General features: G+C 35.6%; 1 protein-coding gene across 1 annotated transcript; it reads left to right on the plus strand.

Moving 5' to 3' along the window:
• The first annotated feature begins 4,779 nt into the window (after window positions 1-4,779).
• Window positions 4,780-8,093, plus strand: LOC113157785 (putative C-type lectin domain family 20 member A). The gene is made up of 5 exons (XM_026353409.1): window positions 4,780-4,813; window positions 5,278-5,661; window positions 5,828-6,166; window positions 7,670-7,773; window positions 7,983-8,093. Exons 1-5 carry the CDS (start codon window positions 4,780-4,782, stop codon window positions 8,091-8,093), a joined length of 972 nt encoding a protein of 323 aa, XP_026209194.1.
• The last annotated feature ends 3,122 nt before the right edge of the window (window positions 8,094-11,215 follow it).

Genomic DNA, 11,215 nt, shown 5'->3' on the forward strand with positions numbered 1-11,215 from the left:
TGATCAGCTCACAGTTGCCTTGGCCTATCAAACAATTTAGAGACTATGTGTTACTCTATCTACTATCACCCACTTTTTACCACTAGTCTCACAATAATCGACTGAAAACCACATACCTTTTTCCACTTTTTTTTATTTTATTGATTTTATGATAGGTTTTTTGTCTTTTTCCTTTTATTACAAAATAGATCTAACTTATTAATCCGGTGTCCTGGATATGCATCGATCATGTCACTTCTTCCTCTTTCAGAGGAACCTGGCCTCTCTAAAGGGCAAAACACCAATGTAGGAGAAGTGCACCAGAGGACTTAGTAAGGAGTCCCAAGAGTCTCAGGTCCTGTAGTCTGGATAATGGGATCTGGCTCCCAAGTTGATCAGAAATTTCTGTAACAAACTTCTCAGGAACACTCATGACAATAAGGCAGTAGTTTATTGTCTCTTGTGCAAGGGAACATGTATACATTAGCACAGAACTGACAAACATACTCAAAGAATCTAACACATACAGTTATTTTTATAGATTGCAGATGTTTTTTCTGTTTGTAACTAAAGACGTAACAATTGCAGTTGTGATGTCGCAGTTGATTATTGTCTCGAGGTGAATTCTACGCTGGAGCATCCTATCTGACTCCCTGAGATAAAAGTCTGGTGCCCAAGAGCAAAGGCAAGTTTCACAAGGGTCACTTTTAGTTATATCAAATGGCAGTTTAATGAGAGAAACAAATGTAAAAGTATAACTCTCTGTATAATTTTTCTAACACACTGAATACTAAAAAGATTTTTTTAATGTACCGTTCTTTTCAGTGATATTTAAAATTTTTGATATGAATTTCCTCATCTTATAAATGAATCATTACCCATTAGGGACATCCATCTGAAATCACCACATTTTAATATTTAAATCTTGATATTCAGGAAGCTAAAAAGAACCTCACCTATTTTTATAGCCTAATATGTAGTATTCAATATTTTATTATTTGCAGTACATTACCACATGGAGCAACATCAGAGTGTAAGTTAAATCTCTGTTGTGTTAATACTGAGAGCTGATATCTTCAGTTAACTTGATTATTTATAACAGTAAGTAATATTAAAGTACTTTAATATTAAATTAATTTTGTGAATTTTTTGTATTTGTCGGACAAATAAGAGAAGATTGGATTCGTGTAGGCTAATATTTTTTTAAACTGTAAATCATTTTGTTTATTTTAAAAGATGCCCTATAGAGCTGTTGAATGTCTAATGTTTAGATATAAAAACACACTTCAAAGTATCTAAAAATGTTCCTAATAATGTATCTACTGACTTTATTAACAGAAGGAGAAAAACAAGACCTGAAAGGGGTGAATATTATTGAATAACACTGATTTCACCTCATATTTTTATTTAATTGACATTACTTTGTAGAATCCTGTTTTTACTTTGACATTAATGAGATATTTAAAAAAAAATGTTTTCAAAGTCTTGTCAACTTCTATTGGCCAAGGTTGATTTATAATGTCAATAAAATATCCAAGGGGGTGAATGGGCACTGTAAGTAGCAGAGACGGTTCTTAATCAGCTTCAGCTGCTTGGGTGATAATGAAATTAACAACAGGTGAGCTAGAGGGGCAACAATGAGAAGACATTTTTTCCCTCTCCTTATGTTTTCTGACAGATTTGCATTCGGCTAGGGTCCTTCAGTAAGGTCTGCTGTCCGAAGCGTCTCTCCAGCGCCACGGTGATCACCTGTAGCTCCTGCCGTTGCTCCGGTGCGACATCAATTAGCACCTGCAGAGCGGGACCCTCCAGAGCCAGGACCAGCTGTGTCGCCGTGTCTTTGCAGCGAGCTGGACCTGAACGAGGTAGGGCTCCAGGGGAGTCAGCCCGTTGAACCCAACCTTTCCCAGTCTAACAAGACAGGTTAATTATCCCACTTCTGACACCAATGTGACGAGCCTCAGAGTGAACAACTGTTGGGATAAGGTGCACCATAGCGACACCTCATCCCGTCTGTCCAGTCCTTAAATACCTGTCTGCTCACTCTGCTCTGACAGGTGTGCTCAACTTACTCTATGCAGGAAGGAGGTTAATGCATAGTTCATGCAGGTAAACATCAATAAAACTATGCACAACAGAAATTAACAAAACATGCAATAAAACACTAAAACATGTGGTTAAAATATGAATAATAATAAAAAAAACACATGATTAAAATACAAAGTAAAACCTTCATATAAACAGAATACCAATATGAAATCAAAAATATAAAAACATACACAGATTATATAATGAATACTTTATTGATCCCCTTGGGGAAATTGTGGGTGGACAGCTGCTAGAGGGTATGTCAGCGCTACACTACGGGGTTTTGGTGTCTTGTCCAAGGACACCTCAGCAAGTAGCCAGGAGGGACTGGTTTGGTTCATGTTTTCGGTCTCAAATTGGGTAGGTCTAATGGAGAATACCAGTAGTAAGTTTGTTAGATTTACTAAAATCAAATGGTTAGTGATTAATTTCTTCTTTGGTGTTAAGGACACTTAATACTCAAAGCACAAAATGAGTAAACTCTGTCGTCTCTTACTTAAGTGTCTGAAACATTTTGGAAAGGCTCCTGTCCTGCTGCTCCTGAATAATTATCTGACAGAGATCTGAAACCTCCATATTCTAATATTATAACCATAACCGTTTGCCCAGCCGTCCATAAATGCAAAGAATAACTCATATATGTACATGGTCTAGAAACATCGCTGTCCTCTTTGGTCCGAAGCACATTTAAAATGGTCTGAATTTGTTTAACTTTGTTTGAGTGTTCATGCAAAAGAGAGACTGTAATAAGTGAAACTATCCTCAATATATCGGATCCAGGTAATTTTCTTGATAAATAAAAGTTATCAAAACATGTTGGCCTAAAATTAAAATAAGAAAAATTACAAGGCATACATCCTGGTCATTTATCTGGATCAATTTATCTGTTTGACTGTCTGACAAACACAGAAGTTTCAGATACATTTTGACAACAGAAAACATCAATAAGGATTTTCAAATGTGAGTACATGTTCAGGTCAAAGACAGATGTTGTAGGAATATAAAGTTGTATTTTGTCAGCATTTAACTGTAGATTATTATCTACCATCCATCTGAACCAGTTTAAAGTTGTTACTGAGTCAGCTGATCTTATTTGATCACATAACTTGTTCCAGAGTTTGGGGGCTCTACCTGCAGAAGCTCTGTCACCTTTAGTTTTAATTCTAACATCAGAGATACACCTCCACCATAGGCTCTCAGGCTACCTGCAGGATCCTGGTGCTTTAACAGTTTAAAATATATCCTTTAACAAGAGAGTTTGACAAATATCTGCGGAGTAGTTAAAGTGCCCATATTATTATGTGAAATCCACTTATTGATCATTTTGGTACATTTATATGACTATTGTGCAGACACACATCAAGTATGCACTCTGTCCAAACAATCCCGATCGAACACTTGCAGTCTGACATTGTTTTATTATTATAACTATATGCATACTGGATACTGAAAACTGAAAACCAATTCAACCACTCATAGTCCAAACATAGGTCCTTCTTGCTGTGAGGTGCCAGTTCTAGTCACTACACCCCTGTGCCACCCCTACACATTCACTGATTCAAAAAACGAAAAGAAAAGAAACATGTTGTTTCATAATTTCTCCAGGACAGGAAGCTGATTTTAGAGTTACTTAACTTTGAATGTGTGCTCACCTCTACCCAAGTTGAGCCTCATATGATGAACATAGATCAAAGCACTTTGGATACTTCAGGTACCAGGTCACTAACTGGGCCAAGCGTATACATGTTGCCAGTCAAGGCAGTTCTTTACTTCATCCATGGGAACAGGTTAAAAGCTATATTCATTTTGATGAAAAATATGTACGGCTCATACACTGATTACTTCGTGTTTTTGATTATTTTTATCACATATAAAAATAAACCCTTTATTTCCTCTTGTTTCTGTTTGTATTGCATTGCACTCAGTGGCATCTAACATATCAAATATGACTTTCTTCTTTGTGTAAATGGATCATTATTTGTGGTGATACATAAAACCTCAATAGTTTAATATTCAAATGTTGACATTCAGGAAAAAGAGATCCATATGTGTGTGTGTGTGTGAGGATTTGGATCCATAATATGTGTGGAAAACTCATACTTAAAAAACAAGTTTTGTTTATGAAAGCTTTACCTTATGACTAGGAACGTACAAGTTTGAATCGCTTGTTTAAATTTGTAGATGTAAAGACACACATGTAAATACTATCTAATATGGAGTATCCAAGTAACTGATCTGTGTTAATAATTAATAGAATAACATGCAAAACTCTGACCTCTTGATAATAATAGTCAAATGTTTACATCCAGGAAGAGAAGTATTAGTTCTGTGAAGCTTAGAAAGGAGAAGCATCGGAGTGAAGGTGAAGATAGAAGAAAAGACCAGATGTAAGTTAACAGTTTGTGGTGAATAGTGATCTCAACAATATATATTGTAAATGTTATTGTAACTAACTATATATATTTCTATTATATACATTTGTGTGTGTTTTTAGTTCAGACCTGCTGCAGAGAGTTATGTGTATTTTACTTACAGACATGTTGAAGAGCTGAAATTCATTCCTGTATGTGAATCATTAAATGTTTAGTTTTGTAATATGTGTCTTGGGATGCAAGATAAAGTTTAGAACAATATTCTAACAAAGTGAAATGAATGAATCTCACTGAAGCAAGTGATTAATTTTACTTTGTTTTCAGTTGAAAGCAGGAAAAGATGCAGCGGAGTCTGTTTCTGTTCATTCTGATGGGTAAGTGGCTTAAATGTCATCTACAGCAGCTCTACTACCATTTTAAATAAAACAACTGAAAACAGAAAAAACAAGTTAAATAGTGAGTGAAATATTCCAACAAGCTGATTAACCCTGAAATTTACTAAAGTATCTGACTGTTGATAAGAATATGTCTGATTTTTCCATCACTCTAAACAAAGTAGTTTTAATGAGAACAATAAATGAAAATGTCTTTGACCTGTGAACTGTTCTCATTCACGTGTTGTGTTATACTGTACATCATGTCCTGACATCACCCTCCTCTTCTGGAAGAAAACAGCTAAAGATGAATCTGTATTCATTTATACATTTAATAACACATTTTTAATCAATAAAAAGTAGAATGAGAATAGAAACAGTGAAGTCTAAGCAATGATTAATATCTGTTCTCTTGATTTGAATGTTTTTCAGCTCCATCACTCAAGTGTTTACTTTGTTTGTAGGTCAGAGTTTCTTCTTCACATGTCAACTGTATGTTTACCACTTTATTGGAGAGAATAAGACGTGGGATGAAGCTCAGCAATACTGTAGAGAGAAGTATACAGACCTGGCCACAGTGTCTAACATGACAGACATGGAGAGACTCCGTAAGTCTACAGAGACTCTGACTGACGCCTGGATTGGTCTGCACAGCTACCCAGGAAAGGACAACAGGACGTGGTACTGGTCTCTGCCAGGACTGGAGTTCAGTGAAACTCAGACAAGATGGGATTCTGGAGAGCCGAATGATAAGGGTGAAAACAATCATCTTGAAAACTGTGTGATGAAAAATCAAAAATGGAATGACTACTGCTGCTATGGTAAATTGAAATTCATCTGCTACGATGGTAAGAATGTGTGACTAATAATGCTGTAATACGTCTTCAGCATATAGTTCCATTATTACATAATTTCTTTGAGTACTTAAATACTTGAATATGGTTAAATAATAATTCTTTTTTTAAGCCTGTGTCTTTGTAACTGTGGTGATAAAATCCAACTTTCTTCCTGCAGAAACAAAACAATCCAACAAAACATTTCATTTGATCAACTATACATTGACCTGGCCTCAGGCTCAGAGATACTGCAGAGATAATTACACAGACCTGGTCAGTGGACTTGATCAGTTGGATGATGACAGTGTGAAGAATGAAAACTGGATGTGGATCGGTGTGTTCAGAGACACCTGGAGGTGGTCAGATGGGAGAAACTTCTCTTTCAGAAACTGGGAATATGTTGAAGATTTGGTTGATGGACAAAGTAACAAGACATGTGCTACAACTGTGTTAAACAGAGCAGGAAAATGGAGCTCTGCTGATTGTAATGAAGAAAAACCCTTCTTCTGCTATGATGGTGAGTTTGATCAAATCTACAACAATAAGGTCATTAAAAATTTAATGAGCGCAATTCCCATAAAAGTTGGGGCAGCAACAAAGAGCTGAAAAGGACAGTAGTAGAACCAAGGGAGAACTGGAAGAACATTTTGCAACCAATTTGTCTAATTGCTTCTCAGATGTAAAGATGGTCAAAGGTTCACCAATCTTTATAAAGCTGTGTCTATAAATTGTTGTCTTTGAACATCTCATGTACAGTACATAATATTAAACAAAAACACAGGCTCGATGGAACAAAGTGACAACTGAAAGCGACAAACAAGATATTAAGTAGCAAACCCGAATACAAGGTAACAACAGAGAGCACTGAACGGATGCAGGCAAGCTACTCAAAGTAACACACTAACAAGAAACACAAAGATGTAGATGGAAGTGAGAAGGTGAACACCAGGGGGAGACAAAAACACCAAGGGAACGGAGATGAGACAGGAACCGTGACACTATCAACTCTGAAAGCTATATCCAGGTTGTACAGCAGCATATGTTTGTATTCATAGTTTTCAGGAAAACTTTAATATTTAAGCAGAAAAATTATAAACCACATGTTATTAAAAAAAAGAGGGGATGCTACACATAGGTAAACATGGTCCTGTCCAATTTTTTTTTTTTTTTTTTTTGAGACTTGTTGTTGGCATTATTTTAAAAACTTTGTTTTTCATTTAAAATGGTCCATTTTCTCAGTTTAAACATTTGATAAGTTTTCTATGTTGTATTGTAAATCAAACGTGAGTTCATGAGATTTGCAAAACATTGCATCATGTTTTTCTATAGATTTTAGACCCAATGTCCAAATGTCCAAACATTTTGAGAACTAAGGTTGTATATGTCCCAAAGCAACACTTTCTTTCTAATAAATTATTATTTAATGGTAGACTTAGTGTTAATTAAAACTAGTAAAATTAGTTTAGATTCAAACAACAAGCCATGAGTTCAACATACAAGTTTTGATTCCAATCCAATTTAACTGTCTTACACCTACTACTTAGTCCAAATCCTCTATGGGTGTCCCAATTCTCTTTGGAAGTGAGGAGTAAATTGAAGATATAGGGCAAGATAGTCATTAAAATTGGAAAGGACAACTGAAAAATACAGCACTTGCAAATCCCTCGTCAACACTCAGTGGTCAACAGCTCACACTGTGTTTGTACTGAGCAATTTCCAGGTGTGAATGTGTTGTTCAGGTAAAAGAGAGATTGTAACAAGTGAAACAAGCCTCAATGTATTATATCCTAGTTATTTTTAATACAAGGGTCAAATAAAAAAACTAAAAGTTAAAAAAAGAAACACACAAGGCCTAAATCTAGGTTTATTAGCATAAATTTATTTGTCATGGACAAACACAAGAAAATGGCAGGCCATTACTTTTTCTTCTACTTATCATGTTCAGGTCAAAGTCAGATGTTGTAGGAATGCAAAATTGTATTTTGTCAGCATTTAACTGTAGATTATTATCATCCATGTGAACCAGTTCCACTGAGGAAACACTTGGTGCGATTGACTCTGTCTGCTGAGAACCCCTCTGTGAACATGAACGACCCTGCTGTGATCAATATCATGTTGAAACAGGTAAATATCACATTTTACTATTAATATTACTGACATCAACCTTCTAGTTATGTTTATTTACTTGTATTCACAACATTACTATTTCTGTTTACACAGTTTCTGTTCTATGGACAGTCCTTATTTCATCTTTCTAATACACACACCTTTATCAGCAAGTTCATGCAATTATATCTAAATTCACACTGTACCATCTCTTTTCTGTTGCACAGCTGGAAAATAAGTTTAGAGATGAAGGTGTTTCTGTAAAACTGAGCTGGAGGAAGTTCCCTGAGATACAAAACAACATAGAAGCACAAAGAGAAGAGCAGTGTGCTCCATAATTCAAGTCATTTAGTTAAATAACACCTGTAAGTTTTGATATATGTATAAAAGAAGCTTAATGAATAGTTTCACATGTTTTCAATAGTCTGGTGTCCATTTAAATACTGAAACAGTTTTGTTTGCTGTAACCATTCATTTTATTCACACTAGCCACAAATAGATTCTTTACTGTTGCTCTAAAATTTATTGGTAGACTCAATCCAAAGTCTTTTGTTTGTGCAAAGATGTATTCAGATGCTACAAAAATCTTAAATCTAAATAGAAAATTCCCAGTGGTCTGGGATGTGGGCTAACAATTTTCTAGTCACAAGTAACCTTTACACAATTTTCCCTAATTTCTTCCCTACATCTGTCTGTGACTGGATTTCTGGGTCTGCGTCAGTGACAGGGTACTCAGCTTTAAGACCTGGACCTCACATAGAAAAATAAATGACTTTGATACGTTTGTAGTCATGGACAGAGGGGAACAAGTGGTTCAATAGACTTGATGAGACATTTAATTTATTCCGTTTAAAGATTCCCTTTTCTTCTTCATAATTTTAGTCTCTTTTTGAAGAATTTAAATGTATAGGGTTTTTTTTTTTTTTGGTGTCTTGGTTCAGATCTGATGATATAATGGTTATATTTTGTAAAATTGATGCTGTGGATGTTCACAGTTCTTGTGATGATTAAAGTTTTGAAACTATGTTTCGTCATTTTACCAAATGCCTTATTTCTTGTTTATTTGTACAGATATCATATTCTTGTCATCTGTAGATCATTTAATCTATTCTGAATTTATTTTATTGAAATATTATAACACAGGACAAGAAATATAAAAAAAAAAAACAATAAGCAAATAAATGTGTGTCTGTAAAGATGTATTCAACTGGGGTATGCACATAAAGTAAAGAGGGAAAGAGAAGAAGAAGAAGGTAGCATGTTATTATATATTAACATATTGACAAACTGAGCTCCTCTCCTCTCTCCTTTCTCCTATATCAATGCAAATACCACTATTTAACTTTGTGTCTTCTCTCTCCTGTAGTTGTGTTTCCTCCTCTTTGTCTCCCTCTCTCTGTACTTTTCTGCAGGTATCCTCGGCCTGGACATGTACAGCTGTACATCTCCAGAATCTAGTTGACCTGTCCAATGTTCTTGATGCTTGTTGTTGTCTTTATTGCCTGCTGTTCTTTTCTCTCTCCTCTTGCTACTCACCCCAACCGGTCGAGGCAGATGGCCGCCCACTATGAGCCTGGTTCTGCTGGAGGTTTCTTTCTCTAAAGGGAGTTTTTCCTCTCCACTGTTGCCTAAAGCTTGCTCAAATGGGATTGTTGGGTTTTCTATATCTTTTTTGTATAATGATACTCTGTAAGGTCTTAAACCTTACACTGTAAAGTGCCTTGAGATAACTTCTGTTATTGTGAATTGGCGCTTTACAAATAAAACTAAATTGAATTGAATTGCTATAGATATCGTCTGAGAAAGATTAAGAACTAAATAACAATGAAATCTATTAATAACAATGAAATCTATTAATAACAATGAAATCTATGTATTAATAACAGGACAAAAAGGTATATTTCTATGCTATAAAAAAATTAAGCTATATTTCAATTGAATTCAATTGAACTGGGGGTATCACAGTGATGTAATACTGTAGGTAGCACTGTAAATAGTGTAAAGCTCCAGGAGAAGAGCTGCCTTTTTGTTTATTTCTAACTATTTTTGTCAAGGTAAAAGTTGTTATATTAGAAAACTCATAATATCAATTGAGAGTGAGAAAGATACAGTCTGTGTAAAATGTATTGTATAAAGTACCTTGGAACTATATGAAGAGAAAACGGGTTCAAAGAGAAGAAAATGTACATGCACTAGCACGATAAATCTTAGTAACTAAGATATTCACCAGAGATACACTCCCACACAATGTACTGATGTACTGATTCTCCAACAGGGAAGAAATAATTTATGGCTCACATAGTGATCACTTTTGAAATATTTATTTTTTCCCCTGTTTGTTTCTGCTTGTTTTGTATTGCATTCAGTGACTTATCTTATACCTCTTTTTCTTTTTATTAATGTATCTGTTACAAACAGGGACGGACGGGGACCAAACAGGTAAGGACAAAAAGCTATATTTATTAAAAAAAAGGGCAGGGACACGGGGAGCTAACAAACATGAACAAAGTCTCAAACGAAAGAGACCCGAACACACGGTGGTAACTACAAAGTGACAAACAAAAGCACTGCAGCGACGCAGGCAAAAGATAAACTACTAAAACAACAAAACATGCAAAGTACCAACTAATAAACCACTAGACAAAAATACAAACTACGACTCACTAATAGAAATACAAAGTAACGAACGAAAATCACTGCCGAAGGCAGGAAAACGAGAACAAAACATGCAAGACGAACAGGACAAAGTATCAACTAAAAATGTTGCATAAACGCAGACCAAACAAATCAAACGTACAAACAAAACCAAGAGCTGCCTAACAGACTAACAAACAGACTAACCAGATTTCTGGAGCATACGGTGCGAACAAGACATGGTGCAAACCATGAGCATGAATGAACATCAGTGAGCATGAAAGACATGAACTAGAAACTAACAGCAAAGTAACAACAGAACATACACTGCAAAGGCAGGCAACTCACAAACTCACAAACAGAAACTCACTAATGAAACCAATGGCCAACAAACTGTAATGCAGTCCAGAGTGAAAACAAACAGAGTCCAAAGTAATCCAAAAACAACAGAGTGACGAAGACCAACAAACAAACGAGAGTTGAGGAGATCCAAGTGTGCACAGCATGAGGACAACAAAGCAGCACCGGACTGAGGACTGAGGGGTGCTTATAAAATGGAGGGAGTAACAGGTGAAATGAGTCAATTAGTCCAGCAGTGAGTGGAGGGTGGAAAGTGGAGGAAGTCCATATCTGGTGTGAGACAGGAGGGTGAGACCAGAACAAAACAAAACCAAAGCCGCAGACAGGGGCAGAGGGAGGAACTGTAACAGTATCACTATTCATTGGTGACACATGAAACATATTAAATTACAGGAAAAACAGATCTGTGTGTGTCAAAATATTTCTATCTATACAGAATGAGGTCAACAAAAATGATCTACAAATG

Source organism: Anabas testudineus, chromosome 18, assembly GCF_900324465.2.
Source record: "Anabas testudineus chromosome 18, fAnaTes1.2, whole genome shotgun sequence".
Lineage (NCBI taxonomy): Eukaryota > Metazoa > Chordata > Actinopteri > Anabantiformes > Anabantidae > Anabas > Anabas testudineus.